The sequence below is a fragment of the Alosa alosa genome, chromosome 9, assembly GCF_017589495.1.
Source record: "Alosa alosa isolate M-15738 ecotype Scorff River chromosome 9, AALO_Geno_1.1, whole genome shotgun sequence".
Lineage (NCBI taxonomy): Eukaryota > Metazoa > Chordata > Actinopteri > Clupeiformes > Clupeidae > Alosa > Alosa alosa.
This window is the reverse complement of record NC_063197.1, coordinates 3,240,883-3,267,334: the sequence shown is the minus strand read 5'-3', so window position 1 is coordinate 3,267,334 and position 26,452 is coordinate 3,240,883. Positions and strand designations below refer to the sequence as shown.

General features: G+C 40.6%; 1 protein-coding gene across 4 annotated transcripts in view; it reads right to left on the bottom strand.

Annotated features, from left to right (window-relative positions):
- Positions 1-15,606: 15,606 nt before the first annotated feature.
- Positions 15,607-26,452, bottom strand: part of tdrd5 (tudor domain containing 5) — a 37,104-nt gene continuing 26,258 nt past the window's right edge. For all 4 annotated transcript variants that reach the window (XM_048252179.1, XM_048252181.1, XM_048252178.1 and 1 more), the window contains exons 16-17: positions 18,896-19,049; positions 15,607-16,146 (exon numbers count right to left, since the gene is read on the bottom strand). In XM_048252179.1, coding sequence (XP_048108136.1) covers positions 15,986-16,146; positions 18,896-19,049 — 315 coding nt within the window. In that variant the 3' untranslated portion in view covers positions 15,607-15,985. The remainder of the gene's footprint in view (positions 16,147-18,895; positions 19,050-26,452) is intronic.

The following is a 26,452-nucleotide window of genomic DNA, read 5'->3' as shown; positions in this document are numbered from 1 at the left end:
ACCGTTTCTCTTATTCATCATGCTAGATGGTCCATACCTACATGTTCTGCATATGTTATTCATCATGCTAGATGGTCCATACCTACATGTTCTGCATATGTAATTCATCATGCTAGATGGTCCATACCTGCATGTTCTGCATATGTAATTCCCTGCCAGCGCTGATGTAAGACAAATGCAGCCTATAACTGATGTAGTTGTGATCCCGATTACAACTAGTGCATACAACTACGTGAAAGTATGTGTGTGTATTTGTGTATGAGCAACATCATTATGAGCATGTAATGTCCTCTCTGTTTTGGCTCCAATTACCAGGTTTCAATGTGAACCATTTCTAGATGACCAGACATCCTCAAGGGTCCGTGCATGTGGGCTTGTTAAGGTCCCATTAGAGCTCTAATTGGCCTAATAAGTCTGAGCCAAGGGCAGAGAGCCTGTGGTGAATATATGAGGATATGCCAGGCCTCAATCAGCACTCCTGTCAGAGAGGCAATTTCACCAAATACAAGCTGTGCAGGCAGGCTGCGGATACACAGTGTCCAATGTCATGTTGCATCTCTCATTTAACATTTCTGTATGATGCACTTCAGTGGTGGCTCACCCACAGGGAAGGCTTCAGAAGACGTGAATATTTTAGGAGACAAAGCAGGGAGTCTGACATGAAAGACAAGAAAACCAGGAAATTTAGTGAAAAGTGTGTGAGCGTATGCAAGAGAGAGGAGTAGGGAGAGTGAATGAGATAGGGAAAAAAGGGTTTTATATATGGCAATCAGGGCTCGAATTATCTTTTTGTCTTTAAGGGGGTCTCTCTATCTCATAAAAAGTTGGCACACCCCGTGCCTAGGCGTACAATATGTGCACGGTAGGCCTAGGCTTTACCTTGACACACGCACACAACAGACATAGATTTTTCATAGAAATTGATTGCTTTTAATTAATTTCAACATATTATTGATTGTAATAGTCCATATTTCATTTCAATTTCACAATACAAAGAAATAGTCTAAACGATTTAGTCTGTGCCATTCTCAATTTCACAACGTAACTCATTTGAACCAGACCACCGTCTCAGATAGGCTATCCTCAGTGTCAAACACAATAATGCATGTAGTATAACTTATACACAGGGAAAAAGCACTAACTGGCAGAAATTATAAGCCATTGCAGCCAAACTATGTTCTAGTATTGTTGAACCGTGGAAAATTAATAGACGAACAATTTTTGAGTTTGCACGGAGATGTTGTCGGGTAGCCATATTCCGACATCAGCGATTGCTAACAGGTGTTTCAAAATATCTGGGAAGTGGGAACTTTCCGGAGCTCTGAATGGCAGAGGATAGCTACAGATCATCATTGTAGGCTGCATTATGGGCCATAATTTATGGCTTTGTCAATCAACATAAAAGAGGTGAAGCGCAAGTTCAACAGCAAACAGGACTTTTCAGCACATATCAAACCATAGGCTAGCCCAATGAACGCCTATGTAAATAGACAAAACACTCGCATCAAAGCAGGGTGACTTCTTCAGATTTGCGAGTGCTGTCAAAACGATCGTATACGGTTTGCTCATATAGTCTAGTGGTGTGGTGGTGAAGTGTCATGCTGCGTTCAAGAGCGTAGGGTAGGTCTACGTTCCGTAGTAGCCTATATTTTCATTTAACGTCTTTAATGGTAAGAGATCGCACAGAGATGGATAATGAGCGGTTGTTTGATTAAATTGCAATGCCAGACACCTTCAGATATGAGAGACCCCCTCAGGTTTTTGACTTTGTTGCTTTCATGGGAGCCAGTCCTCACTCTATGGCAGCTCGGCTCCCTCTGGCTCCCACGTAATTCGAGCACTGATGGCAATACATAACCAACCAACATACTTATTCCAAACCATGTTCCCAAATACTCCATATTTTTCTTTGATGGGGAAAAAAGAGAAATACAGAATCAGTCAAGAGGGACACAGAATGGTTGAGTATGAAAATGTCTTCTAAAAGGGTACGTAGGACCATTCTGAGTGTGGTGTGGTTGGACAGAGATCAGGTATTGACCAGCTCTCCTCTGTAGTCCAGTGTGATCGATGCCTCCTGGAGGCTGAGCAGATCTAAGGGAAGACGACAGGAAGGTGACTGCAAGGTCAAAAAAGCTTGATAAAAAGTACACAGTGTGGGAGATAACTAACTACTACTACTAATAATAATAATGCATTTTATTTATGGGTGCCTTTCACAACACTCAAGGTCACCTTACAAAATCAACAATAAAACACTCAGTCCATCAAACAAGCAATCAGAAAAACATGCAATTAATGCAACATGCAAATAACATTATTAATTAGACTGCATTTCCGGCAGGAACTGCGAAAGTGTGCTTGCCCTGGTCCGGTCACCAACGTGAGCAGACAGTGGCATACGCTATGCTGAACCTGGCTTGATCCAGGCACTGTAACAGTGCCTTTCAGCGTTGGAGCAGTGGCAATACCTCAAAAGCTCTAGGAGAGGGCTATTCAACTATTGGCTTGCGGGTTGAATGCGGTTCATTGGATTTTACTTTTGGCCTGCCTTCGAATTTAGCTTCTATGACTGAGATCAAATCAATAAAGTAAAATGACATCAGTGATTGGCTGCAAAAATAAATAATGTCACGCGTCTTGCGCCTCTCAAAGGGCTATCAAGTAACCTACAGAGGAATTGAAATTATAAAATATGACCAAGGCATTAAAAAGCTGCTTGTTTGTCAGGATACTTATTCACTGATTTATTTAAAAAAATATGAGCTATGAGTGTGAATGTTATATTCCATCCCACAAATTATGTTATACTGGTTTATTTGACAAATAATCTATATGGATTTGCTCTATAAAGACCTTATGTCTGTTTGGGATTGTTTTGTGAGCCTGTGGTTGTTTTGAGAGCCTATTGATGTAGCCTATCTCAGATGTATCTCAGAATAAAGGAATACTTCATATTACTCTAAACCACCATCTGTAAATCAGCTGTATACTACTGTCTACATTGCACTATATTTCTTGACCTGTCTCTGTATATTTTATCACCTTTCTATACTTTGCCTCACATTGCAACACAGCTCAGATCTTTGGTTGCTATGAAGGCCAATCGTTCTAAATGGATAATTGCTATGGCCAAAGGCCAGTTCTATCTCTGCCGTTGTCAAGCGGGCATATCGTAGAATTCTGATTAACCTTATCTTATTTGAAACATCTCTATTTTACTTAGCCCACTTCCATACAGTGCGTCCCATTAAGAAGTGGCCACTTCATTCGCACTTACCGTGATTCACACAGCAGCATTATTAAATGAATCTGTCACCATATGCCTATGCCTACGTTTGCAAAGAAAACATTTTAATTTGATTCACATGAAACGTTACATTTAATGTACATGTTGACAATGAGTAGGCTAGTTTTGGTTGTTGGTGGTGTTATTGCATCCCTTAGTTATGCCTACAATGCAAGTTCCCTAGGGAATGACATGTTGCTGTCGTCCTGCTCGACAGTCACTGAGCTGCAGGAGAGGAGGAACAAAATGCCCTCCCTCCAGGACTTGTACTCTGGGACCTAGCGGGCAGAGATCATTACCAAAGACTCCACATATCCTGCACACACACTCTTTAACTTCCTCCCCTCTGGCAGGCGCTACAGATCCCTGCACACAAAAACAACCAGACACAAGAACAACTCTTTTCCCACTGCCGTCACTCTCCTGAACTGCAGATAAGTGGGGTCATCCCCACTTTGACCATGAACCTGCACATTACATACTTTATCATTCCAATATGTGTCTTGCATACTACATTTGCACTATTACTTTGCACTCTACATCACACTCCATGTGTACTTATATTGGTATTATGTCTTATTTGTATAGTTGTTTTGTATATTGTGTTGGTATCTGCCACAATGTATATTGTTGTCTCTATTGTACAGTATGTCTGTCTATTTCTGTCTATGTCTGCCTCTCTCTCTCCTACTCAAGCGAGTAGGACGCATTTCACACTGCTCCTGCTTCACCTATCCTTTTAGCAATTTCCACTCTTTTTCATTCTTTTATTTCATTTACAAGCTAGTTTAGCAAAAACAGTGAAACCAGTACATTTAGATCTGAAACTTTAGTGGTTAGTTTTTTACTTTAAATGAGCCAGCCAAGTCAACGAGCAAAAACTGAACAGCAATTCACCTTGAAGTTGGATTAAAACAAAATACGCTCCTCCGGCCAGAGACCCAGGAGATCATGCCGAAAATGTACTGAGCTAGAACAGAGGATTTCTACTTTGGAATCAAAGATGCATGCCCTTCCATCAACGACAGATGAACTACGAGAGGCATCTCATGAAGTGAGTACAGCAACTACTGGAAATGCAGAGAATGTAACCCAGCAGTCTAATATCAATGCTAATAGAGCAGATGAATGCATCGACCTCACAAAGGGAAATGTGAGTACAGAGCCTTGGCACAGGCAAGGTGCCAGACCAAAACAAAAAAAGCGTAATACAAGAACTGTAATTACCTCAACACCAGTAAATTCAGATGTTAACTTCAGGCCTCGTTATCAGAAATACAGACAGATCAGCAAACTACTACAGGGCTTGTGGTCCTAAGGGAAGCCCACAGCCCCTAACACTATGGAACAGATTTGAATGCCTCCGGGCGGAGAGAGGAATTTCCCAGGAACAGACCCAAAGCAGGCAGCGATCAAACCACAACAATAGAAAGATGGGCACAGACAAGATGCAGCACTTCGACACCTATTCATCCCACAACCCTCGTTCTAGGCTTACTCTGCTGTGAGACATATAAATGGGGAAAGGATGATTGTATGTTGTTTCCCAAATGCTTCAGTGTCTGACACAAAAACAAGCTTGCAGAACTGGTGTCAAAATATGCAACTATCAAGCGCATCATTGTGCATGTTGGAGCAAATGACATCTACAGAGAACAGCTGTATGTCAAAGAAGATTTCAAGGAACTTTTCTCGGCCCTATATGAGCTTGGAATACAAATTTTCATCAGTGGCCCACTCCCAGCAGAGGGAAGCTTTGTATTTTCCAGACTATTCAGTTTAAACACCTGGCTCGCAAAAAAACATGCTTTTCAGTTGGGATGAATTTTATTGACAATTTTAACCTTTTTGGAATCGCAGGGAATACTTCAGACCAAATAGCACAGAGCTGAGTTGGACTGGGGCCAAGATCTTAACCGAATACTATCACCTCTCTCTCCTGCACCCAACATTTTTTCTGCCAACCTTGAGCCGAGCCTCTGATAAGCGCTCAGTGGCCATACAGACGGAACAAGCGGATGACCTCAACAACTCAGCTAAACCAAAACACTCTGCACAGGCTGAAACAGAGATATGCCCAACCTCCCCTGCTGTGGGGCCCTCTGATAACCACCCGCTAGCCTCCACTGAAATGCAGACCTTGGAGAAACATAAACAACCAGCTCAACAATGCCAAGCCATGTCCACTGGACAAGATAAGATGGGTGCTGCTAAAATGACTCAAAGTCAATCACTGGCGTCAAACTCCCTGGAATCTCAACAAACAAATGGATGTGATGAGCATGAGGAGATAGCACCTATCAAAGCTGCCGAGAGGATATCAGAAAGGAAGGGTCATGTTGTAACACCAGTACCAATACCCCTCCCCACCTCCGTCGTCTCCTTGTCACCACAAAGACACAACAACATGGAATACACTACTGGAATACTGTACATGCTGAAAGCGGAGCATCTGCAACAAACTTCCCAGAACCTCAGCAGGCAGATGGAGACTCTGGATCAATTTTCAACCCCAACCTCCTTGATTTCCCATCACCACCCACACCCAATCACATCCCCACCCAATCAAACTCCCCAGGCCACACAAACCCCCCTAATCTCCCATCACCATCCCCACCCTGTCATCCCACCACCCACTCAAACTCCACAGGATCCCCTGAATACCCATCACCATCCCCACCCACATGATGTTCTCTGCAAGAATGGAGACTGCTACCAGTAGCCATGCAGAATTTTACTAGCCCAAGATCATTAGCACCAAAGAAGCGAAGGGCACCTCCACCCCCTCCCCCTCCCCCTCCCCGTTTAGAAGGATCTCTTAAGCAGCAGCAACCTCTTAGTTCATTTTCTCAGCCAGCATATAGCATGGAATGTGCAGTGGAAAATACAGATGGCAGCAGCAAGGGACAATTATATGATGACTGTATTGCATGATATTCTCAGGGTCCCTGCAATATAAATGGTACTGACAGTAGTTTTGAGAACATGCCGGGACCCAGTAAGCCCATGACATTCTCTATTCCTGTACTGACAAGAAATAGAACACAAATGCATCGAGCTTATAGGGTAAACCAGTCCAATCTCCTACCCGTACCACATCAACCTCAGATTTCCCCCATGGATCATATTTCCCCAACACTTACAGCAAAACTAGCACTCCTAAATATCAGATCTCTTTCAAACAAATCATTCTTAATTTATGATCTAATTTGCACACACAACCTTGATTTTTTACTTTTAACTGAGACATGGTTAAATCAAGCAAACAGTGCTGCTACTCTCATCGAATCAGCTCCCCCAAACTTCCCCCAAGTTTCTTGAGTGCTACCAGAGCAAATAAAAGAGGTGGGGGGATAGCCACAATTTTCAAGACGTCTTTTCAATGCAATCAGTCGTCATTCGGTGACTTTACTTCATTTGAATATCTGTGTGCATGCATTAAGTCTTCTCCTCAGATTTTATTACTGACAATTTACAGGCCTCCAAAACATTCAGCTAAAGTTTTTCTTGAAGAGCTAGGTGAACTGCTATTAGTTGTTTGCATAGAGTTTGACTGTCTTATTATATCAGGGGATCTAAACTTGCATGTGGATAATCCTGAAAACAATTATGCCAAGGAATTCATTGCACTAATCGATACTTTCTCCCTAACACAGCATGTACAGGGGCCAACACACTCTCTCGGCCATACCCTCGACCTTGTTATCACAAAGGGTCTCGATGTCTCTACAGCTGTTAAAGACCTGGCCTTATCTGATCATTTCTGCGTGTTCTTTGATGTGTCTATGTCCCCACACACTCAAAACACAGCTATGATGGTAAAAAGGAGAATCATAAATGATCAGACAAGTGCTCTCTTTGAGCAAGCACTTTCACTAAAGTCAAGTTAACTGTCCGACTTTGAAGACTTATTTGATCACTTTAATGCAAAAATGGCAAACATTATGGATGACATTGCTCCATTACAATTCAAGAAAGTTAAGGACAAACAGAAAGCACCATGGAGGCAAAATCCAGCAGTTAAACTTCTAAAAAAGAGAGTGTAGGAAGACTGAAAGAAAATGCATAAATACAAACTTCAGATCCACTATGAAATCCATAAAGAGATGCTCCGCACATATAACTCTGAAATATGCAAAGCAAGACAGTCTTTCTTTTCTAACATTATCAATAGAAGTTCAAATAACACTCGTATTCTATTTTCAACTGATAAGTTAACAAATCCCCCCTCACAATTAGTGCCTGAACTTCTCTCAACTAATAAGTTTTCATCTTTTTTTAAAAGTAAAATTGACAAAATCAGACTCAACATATCTGCTCAATTACAAATTCAACAACCTGAACTTCCAGCAACAAACAGAGGGAAACTAAACTTGATGTCAGAGTTCAGCTTGATAGACTACTAAACACTTGAAAAAAACGGTACAGAATCTCAGCTCTTCCACATGTGTCTTAGACACTCTGCCTACCAATTTCTTCAAAACTGTTTTTCACCTCATAGCGGATGTCCCTTCAAATTGTAAATGTATCACTGCTGTCTGGCACTTTTCCTAAGTCACTGAAAACAGCTGTTGTAAAGCCACTTCTCAAGAAGAATAACCTGGATGCCTCCATGCTAAACAATTACAGGCCCATATCCAATCTACCTTTTATTGGCAAAATTGACCTTCCTAACATCAAATGGGTATTTTGATTACTTTCAGTCTGGTTTTCGGGCAAATCACAGCACTGAAACAGCTCTCATTAAAGTTTCCAATGACATACGCCTCAATACAGATTCAGGTAAAACATCAGTCCTAGTGCTACTGGACCTTAGTGCAGCATTTGACACTGTTGATCACAATATTTTACTACACAGATTAGAACACTGGGTTGGATTTACAGGCATAGTTATCAGCTGGCTAAAATCATATCTACAAGAAAGGAGCTTCTTTGTTGCCATCGAAACTGTACCTCAACACCAACGTCCTTGACCTGTGGTGTTTCCCCAGGGGTCGATCTTGGGGCCACTATTATTCAACCTCTATATGCTCCCACTTGGACAAATCATTCAAAATAATTTGATTTCATATCATAGCTATGCAGATGACACACAAATTTACTTAGCTCTATCACCAAACGACTATGGTCCTTTTGAATCTATGTGTCAGTGTATAGAACAAATCAACACCTGGATGTCTCAAAATGTTCTTCAGCTGAACAAAGAAAAACTGAAGTAATTATATTTGGTAAAATGAGGAAAGACTTAGGGTTGCCACTCTCCTTGACACAAAAAGGGTTGAAGGCAAAGGATACTGTTAAAAATCTTGGTGTATTAATTGACAGTGATCTAAATTTCAACAGCCACATGAAAGCGATAACTAAATCAGCTTTTTACCACCTCAAAAATATTGCCAAACTCAGAGGGCTGATGTCAAAACATGACTTAGAAAAACTCATTCATGCATTTATCTCCAGCAGGGTTGATTACTGCAATGGACTGTTCACAGGCCTTCCTAAAAAGACTATTAAACAGCTTCAGGTGATACAAAATGCAGCAGCTAGGACTCTAACAAAAACTAAAAGAACTGACCACATTACTCCAATTCTTAAGTCCTTGCACTGGCTTCCAGTAAGCCACAGAATTGACTTTAAAGCACTATTGCTTCTTTATAAATCAGTTAATGGAGCAGGACCTAAATACTTGTCAGACATGCTTCAGCAGTACACATCTTCTCGTCCTCTCAGGTCCCAGGTGAAAAACCTGCTAGTAAAACCTACAGTTAGAACTAAACATGGTGAAGCAGCTTTTAGCTGCTATGCGGCTCAGCTGTGGAACCAACTTTCGGATGACATTAAAAAGGCCCCAACTGTAGCCAGTTTTAAATCTAGACTTAAGACCAAACTGTTCTCAGATGCTTTCTGCTAACTGTGCCGAGTTACAAATTCTGAATCTGCCTTGATAATTATTACTACTTTGTCTTTTATTACTTTTTTTACTACTTTTGCCTTTGTTTTTGCTTACTAATTATTCTTTATTTTTAAAAGATTTTACCTTGTGTTTTATGTTTTCTTTTTATTATGATCTTTACCTTTTAACTAGTCTTTGACTATATTGCCCTTCTATGCTTTCATTTGTTATTATTGTTTGGTTTTGTTTATGTAAAGCACATTGAATGACCTCTGTGTATGAAATGTGCTATATAAATAAACTTGACTTGACTTGACTATTTGTTGAATGTATAGAGCACCCACCAAAGTCAAATTCCTTGTTTTAGTATACTTGGGTAACATGGAGTCTGATGTTTATATATATTTTTAGACCTTCTATATTTTTTTATATTTTGATTATTTTATATTAAAGTTATAAATCCCATCAATTTTGCCTGTTTATTAATTCCTGCTCATGCAGTTTAAAGTAGTTTAAAGTAATAATAAAATTGGTATGCAAAGGTTGCAACGTTAGGAGAAGGTTCCCTAAAGGTTGCAATGTTTAGGGGACGGTATGGGAACGTTCCCTAAAGGTTGCAACGGTTAGGCAATGTTAGGGGAAGGTTTCTAAAGTTTGCAACGGTTAGGGAACGTTAGGGGAAAGGTTCTCTAAAGGTTGAAACCTTTACTGTAGATAACGTTAAGGGAACATTCAGGGAACGTTTTATATAACCAAGAACTAACGTTCCCGGAACTAACCTTCGGGGAACGTTTGGGAACCAAAAACGAACGTTCCCGAAACCAAAAACTATGGTTCCCAAAACATAAATTGTTAGCTGGGTGGAAGCTCCTGTACACAATAGTAGACGCATTTCAAAACATCGCGTTAGGAGTTAGGAGTCCTCGCCACTTCTTTTAAGCTCACAGACTTGGAAGGTGCTACTTTTAGGACTAAAGTGCTAAATAGCAGTCCTAAAGTTACAAGTGACGAAGTTACAAGTGCAAGCATCTCATATCAAATGACCATGGCATTACGCTAAAAAACATAAATCCCAATTAGCAACATACATCTCCTCCCTATAGCTAGCTACACAAGAAATTAATGATACTTCGCATGCTTCTCCGCTTAGCCTTCTAATAACAGAAGGGGCACATTTATGTTTCTTATGCCACTTTCTTCTTACTTAGGTCAAACAGAACTACCCAAGCCTTTTATTGGCCTGAATTTGCACTAGTGTTTTTATTGACTGTCTATGCACAATTTCAACCACATTTTGCTGCTCTTATTTTTTCATTATTATATGTGCCCTCTTATTTACTTATTTACTTACTTTTTTGTTTACTTGAATGTTATGTTTGTCTGTGGACCTAAATTGGTAAAATATGTCTTGTCTTCACCGTGGGATAGTGAGAAACGTAATTTCGATCTCTTTGTATGTCTGGAACATGTGAAGAAATTGACAATAAAGCTGACTTTGACTTTGACTTTGACTTTGATGTTGACCACTACAACATGACTCATTATGTCTGTAACTCAATAAAACACTTACTTTCATAAAGGAAGCACACCATCCAGCACATACACATGGAAACCGATATTTTAGGTACTTGGCCACGAACTCAAAGCGTGCTGCCGACCACTGTTCATTACATGGCCCAGAATGCCTTGCATGTCTTTACAACAAAACAACACAGTAAAACCTAAATGCCCGCAAACATATGCATTTGCATACTGAAATAATGAAATGAAATAATGAAAAATTTCATTTGAATACCGTCAATGTGAAAATAACTGTACTATGTCAGCAATAAATAGCTAATGTTCTCCTTGCCATTTCAGTGTGTAAGTCAATATATCACTGAGCAAGGATTTCATAATTGGGCAAGGCTGCCCATAGACATTGTGCATACTTGGAAGGCATTGTGATAGATGTACAACTGCAAATGAGAAAGGTGATAGTTGCCAAATACGGGTGGGTGGTTTGCCAAATGCTGGAAACTTTTGGAATGTTTTCTTTTTTTTTTTTAGCTTATGCACCCTCACATTGGAGTCCCGAGTTCAAATACAAAATTTGGTATCGATATGTGACAGTGTTCCTGAGATATGGACGACTTCCTGTTTCGGAGCTTTGCCGTCGATTTCGTTTGGCTGTGACGGGCAAACGCTTTCGAAAATCAAAAATCCTTTTGGTAACTTTTGTGAGGCTTGGTTCAAGGATAATGTATGTCAAGTTTCGTGGCATTCGGACCAAATTTGTGACCTGTGAAAATTTAGTTTCGCTTTCTGTTCAATCCAATATGGCGGACGAATGACACGCCCACCTAACGTCATCTTCGCGAGCAACTTACACCGGTACTGACCGGACGTTTTAAAGTTGGAACGCTGTCTCTGTCTCGAAGGGCCTAGGCGCTAGAGCTGACAAAAAATTAGGGAGACGGGAATAATAATAAAACTTAAGAAGAACAATAAGTGTGCTGCTTTGCAAGCACACTTAATAATGTATATAATACAGAGCACTGCGTTGAGCAGCGCCTCCGTGGCACTATTGAGAAGACCGTACTGTGCTGAGAGCACATTAAGAATTGTGCCAGTAGCATCGCCGATTCGAATCCGCCTTGATGCTTCGGCTGCCGTTGCAGCTCGGCCGGTGTCACACGATCTCCCGTTTTACCGGTCACGAGACTTTAATAATGTCTATAATACAGAACACTGCGCTGAGCAGCGCCTCCGTGGCACTATAGAGAAGACGGTGCTGTTAAGAAATGTGCCAGTAGCATTGTCGGTTCGAATCCGCCGTGATGCTCCGGCTGCCGTTGCGGCCGGTGTCACACGATCTCTTGTTTTACCGGATGCTGTCCGGTAGGTCAGCGCGTTAGCGAGTGCAGGCCACCACGCGAAATCTTATGAAGCCAAGTGCGTGACTGTTTGTAACTGTTTGCTTTCTGTTTGCTGTGCTTTTTTACTGAGGGCATTCATATTAATCATTGATATCAATTGCAACAGCCAGAGAAATAAAAATCATTTTTTATGAAAAGGAGGACCTCTGACCTACACGCAATAGCCCCAGCGACATTTAAGTTGGGCTATTTGTTATTATAATCACAGCACAGCCTTATCATTACCATTACATTATCGCAATTAATAAGTCATCATAATCATCATCGTCAGCATGGCATGTCACACATAGCCTACCTGCTCCACCACTGAGTTCTTATCACATTAAGACAGGATAAGACATCATGGCAGGAAGACATCATGTCTCACCCCTGTCCCTAAGAAGCCACACCCTAGTGAGCTTAATGACTACAGACCTGTCGCTCTTACATCACATGTGATGAAGACAATGGAGCGATTGGTCTTAGGCATGCTCAGACCCCAGATACGCACTAGACCCGTTACAGTTTGCTTACCAGGAGAAAGTGGGCGTGGACGATGCCATCACTTATCTTCTACACAGGACATATTCCCACCTGGACAAGGGGAAAAGTCCTGTGAGAATCATGTTCTTTGATTTCTCAAGTGCTTTTAACACCATCCAGCCCCTCAGATTTGGAGACAAGCTCTTGCAGATGGGTGTGGACGCCACCTGGTAACCTGGATTACAGATTACCTGACCGGCGACCACAGTTCGCCAGACTGAAGAACTGTCTCTCTGACACTGTGATCTGCAGCACCGGGCGCCACAGGGAACTGTGCTCTCTCCAGTCCTGTTCACCCTGTACACATCTGACTTCTGCTACAACACCGAGTCATGCCACATGCAGAAGTTTTCTGATGATACTGCAATTGTGGGATGTATCAGGAACGGGCAGGTGGAGGAGTACAGGAGCCTGGTGGAGGACTTTGTGCAATGGTGCAAACTCAATCATCTTCAACTTAACACTTCAAAGACCAAGGAGATGGTGGTGGATTTCCGCAGGTCTAAGCCCACTCTGCTACCAGTCCACATTGATGGGCTCAATGTGGAGGTGGTTAGCACCTACAAGTATCTGGGTCTCCACCTGGACATAAACTGGACTGGTCAGCCAACACTGACGCACTCTACAAGAAAGGGCAGAGCAGGCTGTACTTCCTGAGGAGGCTGCGGTCCTTCAATGTGTGCAGTAAGCTCCTCAGGATGTTCTACCAGTCTGTTGTTGCCAGCGTCCTCTTCTATGCAGTAGTATGCTGGGGAGGAAGCACAAGGAAGAAGGATGTGGGGCGAATTGACAGGCTGGTAAGGAAAGCTGGCTCTGTAGTTGGAGCTGAACTGAATCTGACAAAAGGACCCTGAACAAACTGATCAACATCTTGGACAATGAGTGTCACCCACTCCACAGCACTATTGTTAAGCAGAAGAGCCTGATCAGCTGGAGACTTCGCTCACTGCCTTGCACAACTGACAGACTGAGAAAGTCATTTGTCCCCAGGGCCATTGAACTGTTCAATGCCTCACTAAAGGGAAGAGGAGAAATAGACTTCTCTGCATAGTCTGTCTGCCTCTCCACCCTCTCCATGTTTGAGTACTGACTGCCCACTACTGCTTTACTACTGTCCACAGCCTAATGTTTTTACTACTGTTCTACTGTTTTCATGCTATATTAGCACACATGACCAATGACTTCTGCTACAATACTGAATGGCTGTAACCCTGTTACCTCAACCTATTCTTGCACTGACATAGTTTTTTATATTACCTTGTCTACATTATACTTTACTCTCTTATTTGTCCATATTATTTATGTTGGTCTCTAGACCTTATTCTTGCACTGTTGGACTACTGTCGGACTACTTTTTGCATCTTCACCATGACACTCACTCTCTTGAGCACCTTACCATGCACACAGAACTACAGGACTGTTGGACTACTTTTTGCACCTTCACCATGATACTGAAAGTGTTGTGAATCAGCCTCATTTCTGTAAATGTACATACTGCATACTTCTTATGGTCATCTGTGATTTTTGTATCCATGTGTACGCTGTGTGTGTCTTTGGTCTGTATGCAAGCATCCTTTGTTTATCCTTGAATTCAATGAAAGCTTGTCTAGATGCCTTTTGCCTGTCACCAGGTGTGAAATGTTAATGTTTGTAGAACAGCATGTGTCCAAGCCTCTGAAGGACTTCCCAGGAAAGGGGGTAGCTTAAATTAAAAGAAAATAGAAGCTGACCAGACCTGATGAAGGCCTAATCCTCATCCTCCCTTTCTATTGCATATTCAAACTGGGTTGGACCTAGAGGTCACTCCTTCTCTATGTGTGTAACTTTAAATATGGTAGACTGTTTCAGAGAAGTCAGAGAAGTCAGAGAATACTGAGAATCTGGTGAAATCCATGATGGGGTGAAACAAACATGTACTTCTCTCCCTTGAGGGCCACTGGCCCCTCATTGAAAAGAATAAAGCCTGGATCCTGATCTTGCATCGTCCTGATTGAGTCTTAAGAGAAATATGGTAGTAAAAAATATACTATCAATACTCACTCTTTTGAGCACCTCACCATGCACACAGAACTACAGGCCAGTCCCGGCCCTGTCACTGCAAGCGTCTCATGCTTGATCACCCTCAAGCACACTGTGGATTTTTTAATTTAATTTATATAGTATATTTAGTATTGTTAGTTTTTCTTATCTTCTACTGTCTCTATTGTATAGTGGAGTTTGGTTATATGTTTATACTTATATTTACCATTTCTGCTGTAAGTGCATGTTGTGTGTGATGTTTGTATGCTACTGAGACCTTGAATTTCCCCTTGGGATCAATAAAGTATCTATCTATCTATCTATCTATCTATCTATCTATCTATCTATCTATCTATCTATCTATCTATATCTAATGATGCAGGCAGCAGAGTTCTGGACTAGTTGTAGTTAATGGATGGATTTGTCAGGTAAACCATAGAGAGAGTTGCAATGGCCTAGGCGGTCTTGAGAGTAAAACCTATTTTGAGCATTTCTTTCAACAAGATGCAGAAATGGGGGGTAGCAGCAAGGCGCCTCCTGATCACAGGAACTCCCCCCTGTAGGGCTATGGGGAAAGTTGCCTACTTCTGAGAAGCCCGAAAAACTGCTGGGTGGTGCTTGGAGAGATGGTTGACTATTACAGATTAAATGTGAAGTTCGCCTACAATAAAGCTGCTACCTTTGCCAATAAAAGGAGATGCCGTATCTTGTGATTTTTCCTATGGGAAAATAACATGGGGATTTTGAATTATCGCACCTTTAAAACTCGCAGGGACAAAGAAGTCTGAAATGCAGATGTTTTGCTCTACACTTATCCTCTGCCTTCGAGTGTGTACAGTGATCTTCAGTACGTTAAGATGGTGAACTTTGCATCTATTTGCAATCTATTTGCATTTCAGTTTCATCTTACAAAGAAATGACAATATGCAATTATAAAAGAATTATTTATTAGCAAAGATGTCATTTTTTCTATTACATTTTGTTCTTTTTTGAAGGCAACAGTAGTTGAAATCAAAGAAAATAATTCTGAACAGTAGAACAAATAATTCAAATACATTATTGTATTTGGTCACAACATAACACACGTTTAAAAAAATCTTCGTTCAAAACGTTTTGCACTTGATAAAATTAAAATGAATTTGCCTTAAACTTCAAAATCAGCCGCTGAAAACATGGAATGAATGACAATCTACTGTGTTACCGTAATTGTGGAGATTGTACTCGAATGACTCATGGAAACATTCAGTCTTTTACACAATTCTAACACACAACGAACTGTTCTACACAGTACAATCCAGCTCCTAAAGACCTTTATGGATTTTTACAGATCTAGTAGATTCTGCAAGGTTACCATTTGAGGAAGTGCAGTCCAGCGGCCATTCGAGTGGCCGGTCTCAACGCCAGCGGAGAGGCGTGGTGTAAGAATAGTTTGTCCGGGCTGATCCGACCCCCAGGGCTGATCATCGGGAAGATTAAACCTGGAACAATCGGAGTGGATGGTTCCACACCTGAAATGGCACAAGACACTTGGTGGCAGATCTGATACAGGTTTTTGACCACTGAATGACAGGGGACTTGTGCCGAGTTCTGTAGAGCTCTTTAGATGCTTGAGAATCATGCTTCATTCTGCCAGATAAAATGACCACTGAATTGCATGACCAGTGCAGGTTAATAATCCTAAACCACATACCTTTTTTCATTGCCCCCACAAAATACCAAACAAAAACAACAAAATCTATAGCTCTATAGCACAATAAATCACATTTTCAAATATTGCTTTTACAACTAAATATATTTTTCTATTGATAGAACCAAGAGCAAATTTGGAGTTCATTTAAGAAACTTTCTGGGATATTAGCTTATTTGCCGTCTAACCCAGAGTTAGATAAGAGTGTGCGTGCGTTCTATGTACGTGCAATAACCCAGTCTGACACAGTTAGCCTACCTTTGTGTAATTCACTGGAAGTGGGTTAGACTGAGGGAGGTATTATATAAAACTGGAGAGAGTGACTAAGTCCCGCCCCCATTCATTTCAATGGACCATGCTAGGCTAGCTACTTCAGCCATAAAACTTTGAAATAGACCGCAGCCATCTTTATGAAAATGGCATTTTATGGGCGCTCATTTCTGGCACCAGCTAGAATTAGCCAATTAGGTTCCACATTACAGACTTGATGCAACAATCGTTGATACAGTTTGAATATTCCCTCAGAGGAAAATAAGTTGTTCAGGAACGTGCTTCACCTACCCTCGCTATAGGCGCGAATGTATTTCATTGGTTGGGATAACATTTTGGGGATGGTGGTGTAGAAGTATATCTATAATGTGATGTTCATCTGTGATAATATAATAAACACGGCGAGTTAATATTGAGTAAGGATTCACTTTAGGCTATACAAATAACAATCTCTAAATGCTTTAGACTCACTATTAAGTGCGCAGTAGACTATCCAACGAAAATGACTAGAAGCGCACACCCCTCAGGCGTATTGTGGTTCGAGCGACCAGGCATTTCAAGAGTCTGCAACTGCTGTCACTATCAGCAACTTTCCTTTGTTGCCATCTAGGCTATTAGTAAAGGGGACAGAGAGGGTTGTTGGAGATTTGGCTATTGCCTAACTGGCAGCCTGACCATTTAAATCAAATGCCTAATCATGTCAAATGTTGCAGGAAAGCAAACTAAATAGACATTTATTCAGTTTTTCTTTATTTAGTTTTTCACAGGGAGACATAGGTTACATGATCCCAACGCTGCATTGTCATGGACTACAGGTAGGAACTAGCCTGTGCGTTTTAAAATAGTTTTCAGAGCCTACACGACACCATGAGTAGGCTAATAATTGGATTTAGGTCATTGTTACACATTGTTGAATGGCATTACACATTGTTGAATGGTATTTCACAAAGGCAGAATTAAGACATCAAAGATAAGTGATAAAGCGAGGTTTGACATAGCGTTGTCTGGTCATCCTAGCTTAACTCATTTCACTAACGCCAATCCAGGATGAGTAGGAGCGACTATGTCAAGCCAGGTGTAAGTAATTCAGGATGTGTGCGCATTCTCGTTTCTGCTACAAAGAGCCCATGGTTGGAATAAAAAAAAAAAATGCAGAAAATAGCATCATTCACACAAGTGAACAACAGCTTTTGATACACTGACAATGAAATCAAGTTTTCCTTTTTTGAATGGGGAATCATGACTATTTCTGTAAAACAGCAGGAGTAGGTGTGGTAGACCAACTGAATGCAAATTTACGAATGCACCCACTTGTGATTGCTTCCTTATCTCGGCACGCAACAACGTCATTAAGAAAGAGCTGGCCACTGCAAAGATGCACATATACGACTCTGTATACCTTTATATTGGCTTTATAACCGAATTCGTTGAAAACACCTTCGAAAAATTGCCCCTCCATTTCCGATTAACTACTACAATAGGCTATTCATCAAACATCTATCAACAAAAGAAGCAAACAACGAGTATATTAACAATTATAAGGCTATCATAATTAAAATGATAACCATATGGTAGTAGGCAGATAATCTGTTGTGTTTTGCGAGCAAATACATTTATTAAATAGTATATAAATGGAATAAAGCTCCTTAAAAATTCACACAGAGGTCTGATTTGATAGCTAGCTGAACCAATAAGACAACTTAATTACCATTAGAATTAATTAGACTGTGCAGAGAATAAATCCCCATGGTAACTTATGTGCCATCTCTTTTGTGAAACCAAGTAAAGGCTAAATTCATCCAGGATAACCAAAAAAATCCCAGCTTAATCCCTTATCTAGGTTTTGTGAAATACCCCTCTGGTAAAATGTATTGTCATAGTCAGTTACCTTGCCAGCCCACAACCACAAAGCCTGGTATAATACAGCCTTTACCATGTAGGCATTAAGTCAAGTATCCATTACTTAATCCAAGTAGGCAGTCGATTTATTTGTCGTCTACCAGAAATGCTTTACCAACATGGATGCGCAATGACGCTCGTGCCCAGCACTAAACTTGTGCATGAGCGGTAATCTACCAATCAGCATGTAAAAACTGGTGCCGGAAGTGGCAACCATGTCACACCATGTTTTAAATATAGCTATAGCTTGGTCTTAACATATCTGCTGTGAAAAGTTCAGAGCCATAGTTTCAGTCATTTTGAAAATGTATCTTCTGCTAGGTTTAACTCAGTTAGCCCATACTGTTGTCAATGTAAAGTGGATGTGTGAATTTGAAGGATTTAAACCGTGTGTGCTCTACCTGTGCGGCAGATTTGCTCTGGCTTAAGATCACGGGTGTGGATTCTGGAGAGTGCAGGTGGTGTGGGGTCCTGGGGTGAGGTCTCCCTCCTAGGTGATGACACCTCCACTGGACCACTCTCCACTACAGGAACTGGCCTGGGCAATGATTCATGCTGTGGGTCAAGAAAGAGTGTCGACAATCAGAGGCTGAAAATGTCACCACTGTAGAGAAACAGCCTTTCATGACAAAAGAGCCTCATGGTGAGACTGGTGAATATGCCATATTGCACTGCCAGTTTCCTTTCTCCCAGGTCACAGGTAGACTGTTGATTTAGGTCACAATAGTGCTTACAACTCTAAAATACATTGATGACATGGAAGTACTAAATGCTCTGCATTTACCATTCAGATTATAATGTTATTTGAGTATACAACAAAGAAGTAGCCTGCATGCATCAGGGTGTGCATCTGTGAGTGAGAGAAAGTGTGTGAGCAAGAAGTATGTGTATGGTCTGGAGCCAGTTACATGATATCTTTTGAAGATTTTTTTACTTAGAAAAGTTCCCGGGGCTATGAAAAAAAATACATGCAGATATTTTCCAAGAGAAATGGGACCATGCAAGATAATGCACCCCATTTCATTTGCATCTTTTCTCCCTGAGGTTCAGGGAAAAAATGAGATTCACATGAAATGCATTATACACAGAACAAATCCACTGAAAAGGAAGGACCACGATTGTGGTTTATAAGACCACACACATCCACCCTCCTGGGGATGCAAAAAGCAGCAATACTCTAGTAAGGCCAGATGCTCGTCATTCTGGCATGTCCTCAGTGTGGTTTGGTTTCCCAAGGAGATGTGCAATATCACAGAGAACAGGGCCAATGGACAACATCAGCATGAATCATTTAGCATTCTGTCCCACGTTCTGATGGGTTTTTCTCAAAAGGACAAAGAATTGGCCCAGATGAATTCCATTTCCTCACTGATGTCATGATGTATTATTTATACTTTAGGTGAGGTGGGCAGAGTTCATTTGGATGCAATAAAGCCATGCCTACCGTGGGCTCAGGCCCGCTGGAGTGAATCATTTAGCAATTGTGAATATCTGATCAGGGGGGAGAGGCGCAGAGGGCTAGAGGGGTGCTGAGGTCATCGGCAACTAACTTAATCTGCAAATACAACTATACAACCCAAGAGGGAAATGCAGTCAACAGCAGAGCGCCTTTCCAAACATAAATAAGAGAGCAGCAAATGAACCATATCAGCATTTGCCATGCTATTAAAACTGCAGCCATGCTTCTACTCGTCCTGACTGACCAGGAACATTCATTCTAAATGTTGGCCTACTGGTTAGCGCTTCAGACTTGTAACCGGAGGGTTGCCAGTTCGAACCCCGACCAGTAGGCACGGCTGAAGTGCCCTTGAGCAAGGCACCTAACCCCTCACTGCTCCCCGAGCGCCGCTGTTGTTGCAGGCAGCTCACTGCGCCGGGATTAGTGTGTGCTTCACTTCACTGTGTGTTTCACTAGTTCACGGATTGGGATAAATGCAGAGACTAAATTTCCCTCACGGGATCAAAAGAGTATCTATACTTATACTTATTCTAAGTGCTCAAGGAGGCTTACCAGAAAGACAGTTTGCTGTATTTCAATAATTATATGGAAATAGATTATTTCTGTATTTGTACGTATACAACAAAAAAAGTATATTTAACTGGTTCTTAAAGGCCAGGAACCAAAACTGAGCTAATGGAACCCTAGCTGGGAGAATGCAGTTTGTTTGACTTACTGTTTAACTAATCTCATATTAAAGTTATGCAGTTGGGAGTTATGCAATTGAGTTACTATTTAAACTACTGGTGAGGTACTTTACATTCCCAGTTATATTTTAGCCTTGCACACAGCCTAAATCTGACTCCTTCAATTCATAGGTTGACACACAGCTGACCTACAATTTCATACAGCCCCGAAAAGGCTGAAATATTACACATTTCGGTCAACTAGCTAGAAAATGAATCAGCCCTGGCTAAAATGTGGCATTATTAGGAAAAGATAGTATAACAACCATTTTCCTCTAAGGATTTTAATTTAGAGGCGCAGAGGGCCTTTCTGCATGCCCTCCCACTGCAAAAGAGAAGATCACATACATATTTAACCATTTTAAAGAGCTTGGTTATGGGACACTACTGGTTTACATTTATTCATTTAGCAGACACTTTTAATCCAAAGTGATTTATACATGTCAATTACATTAGCAATTTGGGATTAAGTGCCTTGCTCAAGGGCACAACAGTGGAAGCCCACAACCCGCCAGACTACTGAATGCTAGCAGCTCATGGCTTTAATTGAACCCACAACCTGCCCAAGAATTGACACATTGAATTTCAAACATTTCATATTTTTTGCCATTTTGGAAGCCCATATATTTTGCCATTTTGGAAGCGTCTGTTCTAATAGTGGTAGAAGGCTGGAAACTGGTGTGGTAGTTCTTTGTAGCCTGTACTACACAATTCTGGACTGTTTGGGTGAGAGGTGGGTCACCAAAGTCCTAAAAAATGTTGATGGCATGTGTGATTTTTCACTTTTTGGGTGGCCTTAGCACCACAAGGAATGATCATATTTATTCTAAACAGGATTATTTGTTATATGTGGGAACCTTGCTCTTCCCTCTCCGGCAGAGGTGACTCTTTTGGAACCCCATATTTGGACCCCCAAATGACCATGTGGGCACTTGATGATCCTAATGGGATTTATACCAGATAAAGATACATATTTGTTCTTTCTTTTAACGAAATGACATTTTTGACTTTGAAGCTCCATAATATGAATTTTATTCTTCATAATGCACCATTTTGGACATTGTTTCCAGAAGTCTGGAATGTAGATCAGGGAGAATTTAGTGTTTAGAATTCAGTGGATGGCAAACAATTAAATACTGAGACTGTCACGGATCAACCCCTTATCCCCCATGAAAGAGACCCGCCATCAAACTTTTAAAGAACTAAATAACAAGAATGTTACATAGTGTAAGAGTTTTTCCTTGCCGCTGTCACTCTCCAAATAAAATGTAATTGAAAATTGAATTGAATAGTGTCTTTAACCATTATCCAACAAATGTGGAAGCAGTGGCATAATTTTGTCATGGACCTTTTGGTCAAGTTTGAATTGGCGAGCACTGCGTCCATAGATGTCTGGCACACTGACACAACAAATGATATGTTGGAATGGCACCCAACAGGGGATCTGTCTTTGGTCCGATGGCCATGTAAGGATGTTGTTGACACACTTCATGAATTTCACAAAAACGTCACCATGTTCATTTGGATGTTCAACAATGTTTGCAATGAACCAGTCATCATCATAGATACAGGCAATGTACAGTATTTTCCTGGCTGGAAAATTGAGTTTTGTAGCCGATCTGACTGCGAGTGTTCTGCCTCTGGGTGTTCTGTATCCAAGTGTTCTGAATCCGATCGTTGTCCGGCACCGACATCTGTGAATATTGTATCCTGTGATATTATTTTCATCCGTATCTTATTTTTGAAAATTGTTATAAAGCAATGATGCGATCGTGTTCCACTGATTGTTTTGTCCGGGGCGTAACTCTCCAATTCGTATGTTTCCTCGTGTTTTTTAATATCTTCTGCACTAACAAAGAAGAATGAAATGTTCTTAGCCACAAAACTAAATTTTCCAGCCAGGAAGATACAATTTGTGAAATTCATGAAGTGTGTCAACAACATCCTCACATGGCCATCGGACCAAAGACAGATCCCCTGTTGGGTGCCATTCCAACATATCATTTGTTGTGTCAGTGTGCCAGACATCTATGGACGCAGTGCTCGGCAATTCAAACTTGACCAAAAGGACCATGACAAAATTATGCCACTGCTTCCACAATTTCTTGGATAATAGTTAAAGACACTATTCAATTCAATTTTCAATTAAATTATAATACTAATTATAAAGTTATTTCCACTATTTTCATGCTTTATCATCACTAAATTCTCCCTGATCTACATTCCAGACTTCTGGAAACAATGCCCAAAATGGTGCATTATGAAGAATAAAATTCATATTATGGAGCTTCATAGTCAAAAATGTTATTTAATTAAAAAAAAAGAACAAATATGTATCGTTATCTGGTATAAATCCCATTAGGATCATCAAGTGCCCACATGGTCATTTGGGGGTCCAAATATGGGGTTCCAAGAGTCACCTCTGCCGGAGAGGGTTTTGGACCCCATAAACCCCCCAAAGTGGTACCATACCCTTCAAATTCATTTTGGCAAGAGCAAGGTTCCCACATATAACAAATAATCCTGTTTAGAATAAATATGATCATTAATTGTGGTGCTAAGGCCACCCAAAAAGTGAAAAATCACACATGCCGTCAACATTTTTTAGGACTTTGGTGACCCACCTCTCACCCAAACAGTAAGTAATGTTGATTCTGCCTCCAGAATTGTGTAGTACAGGCTACAATGAACTACCACACCAGTTTCCAGCCTTCTACTACCATTAAGTGTCAATTACAGCCGTGGCACCCGAAATTCAAATGGACGCCACGGGCAAACCGTTTGAGATATTGACCTGAAACTTCAGATTCCCTCGTTTGGTAACATAAGGCATATTTTCACTGCTTTTCAGCAAAATCTGAGGTGTCATGTACATGGGTGGCTGAGTTGGCGTGGAATGACCCAGAGTATTAGAATATTTATTAGGGGTTTGAGCAGCGTAGCTGCAGGACCGCTATTGTTTCTGTACCGTTGGTTACCAGTACCCCCCTCTACCCATAACCCAAAATTTGGGGTACTGCACCCAAAGGTGGCGCTATTGGAAAAAAAAAATTAATTATGCTTATTTCTCCTTACCAGATTGACCTAGACTCAAAATTCTTTCATAATATTAATCTCTAAACTCAGATGCATCTTTTTGGCCCTGGTCTTATGGTCTACAAATGTTTACTTTTGCCACAATTTCATGGAAAAGCCAAACATTATAAAAAGTTTCAGACTCTTCAAAAATAATCAAATCTTCACCAAAATTCTCACAGACAATGTTTAGACCAAGCCTCACAAAAGTTATCGCTCAGAATTTTGATATTTTGTTCCATTTCAGAGATATAGGCCAATAAACTTAGACCACTTAGGCCTTTTTTCCTAGATCACCTATATTCCTATAAACCGTAAGTCCTAGAAACTTGACATTTTCAAGTATTGTTACCAGTACCCCCCACTACCCATTACCCAAAATTTGGGGTACTGCACCCAAAGGTGGTGCTCTTGTCAAAAACGCTTATTTCTCCTTACCAGATTGACCTAGACTCAAAATTATTTCATTATATTAATCTCTACATTCAGATGCATCTTTTTCACCCTGGTCTTATGCTCTAAAAATGTTTACTTTTGCCAGAATTTCAGAGAAAAGCCAAACATCATAAAAAGTTTCACAGGCTTCAAAAATTATCAAATCTTCACCAAAATTCTCACAGACAATGTTTAGACAAAGCCTCACAAAATTTATCAAAATAATTTGAATATGTTGTTCCATTTCAGAGATATAGGCCAATAAAGTTCGACCACTCAGCCCATTTATCCTATATCACCTATATACCTATATGAGTAATTTTTTTTCTTGGATAACAACCATACAACCACTATTAGGTGGATACCATTAACAGTGCACATTTTCAGATCTGTACTCTTTTTTATAAAGCCCTTAATTCTATTGCCAAATGTATGCTAGGAATTTTCTTGATGTTGTGTGTTTGCCAACACACATTTTCACCATTTGAATGTGACTACCCAATATGCAGGATTGTCAGTGGCTCAGTGGGATAATGCCTAGTGCTGGTGTTTGTTAGGTTGAGAGTTCGAATCCTGGTAGAGCTTTAGGCTCAACCTGCATATGCTATTGGTTATTGAAGATTCACACCATTGAACAGAACCTGAATGACATCAGGCAATCAACATACACAGTCATTAGTTGCCAAGAATCAGAATGCCGAGACACTCTGATATTTAGGGGAACTTCTTTGTTTACTATTTTTCCTTCATCATTAAGTCTATCATATTTATATTTCATCCATTAGTGTTCTTCTCTACAAATGTCTAATTGCCCCAGAATTTCAAAACATTTTCAGGTGTACTCTTTCAGGAAAGCCCTTCATTTTATTGTCAAATGTATTTTGGAGTTTTTCTTGTGTGTTTATCAACACATATTTTCACCATGTGAAAGTGACTGCCCAATGTGTATCACTGTCAGTGGCTCAGTGGGATAATGCCTTGTACTGGTGATCCTTAGGTTGAGAGTTCAAATCCCACTTGAAGCATTAGTGTTCGAATGCTGTTGGGTTGTGGAGGTTAGCATACTAGAATAGAATGCAGTTGGCTTGTGGAGGTTAGCACACTATAACATCACAGCTACTTGTCAATATGTACTTGTAGTGCAAGGCAAGTATAACTGTATAATTATAGGCTGTTTATCTTATTGACTCCGACACAGCTGTAGCCTATAATTATTTGTTATTCTTATAATATTTGTCATTTCTTATACATATTTAGTCGGCTCTTCCACTTGACAGAACAACTCTATATCGGTTTAGGATGTCACGCATGAAACAATGCTGCAGAAACACGAAAATACGACTTTGAGTTTAGTAGGCTATAATTTTCAGCTCCTGTTTATCTATTGCACATTGGGTAATAATTTAAGGAATCGTGTTGCAGTCTTGTAAATAGTGACCCTGCAAGATCCCTAGGCATTGCAAAATCATAGTCTGTGACTTAAACCTCTACTACTTGTCTTTAGATGTGAGAGGGTCTGAGACTGTAGTCTTTCAAAAATCTTTTCCAAATCTTTGCAAATCTTTCCAAAGTCTGTCAGTGTAAGGAGGGCTTGAGGTGAAAGTGCTGTGGAGAAATTGCAGTATTGTTTGGCACTGCCACCTAACCACACCCAGTTTACCTGCTGGGAAAACCTGTAGCTCCGGAGCAGGGGCTCAGACCAGGATAAATTGTTTGCTCGCCCTCAGTTGACTCTTTTGTTCATCTCAACCCAGCCCTCCAGTGTGTCCTGCTCTGTGTAAATCTTTGAGTTAACGTAAGTCATCACTTTAATGACCCTCACTATTACTTTTGTGATGTTTATCAGTTTGCAGAGTAGCTCTGCCATCATGTGTAAAGTTAAGTTCTTTGTTTGTTGGTTTGGTGTGTTGGAGTCCCATGTGAGAGATGATTAGGTGATGTTGGTTGACTTGGGATGTCAAGTATTGTTTAGTTGTACCTTATATAGCCATATGATTTCAGTTTATTGTTCAAATGTCAATTGGTTTGCTTGTGCGTTGGGATCTGTATTGATTTACCCCATTTCACTGATTACTCCATTTTCTGTTTGTTTCCTCTTTGATGCAGCACACATACAAGTAAAGAACAAAAGAACAGATTAATTGAAACTCAAATAAAGTTCACTTGTGTTGCACCGAAATCTGCCATCTCCGTGTCATCACACCATACCATTGAGCCTTCTGACCGAGGCTCTGCCTGCTCGCCACACACTCACTCTACCTCGA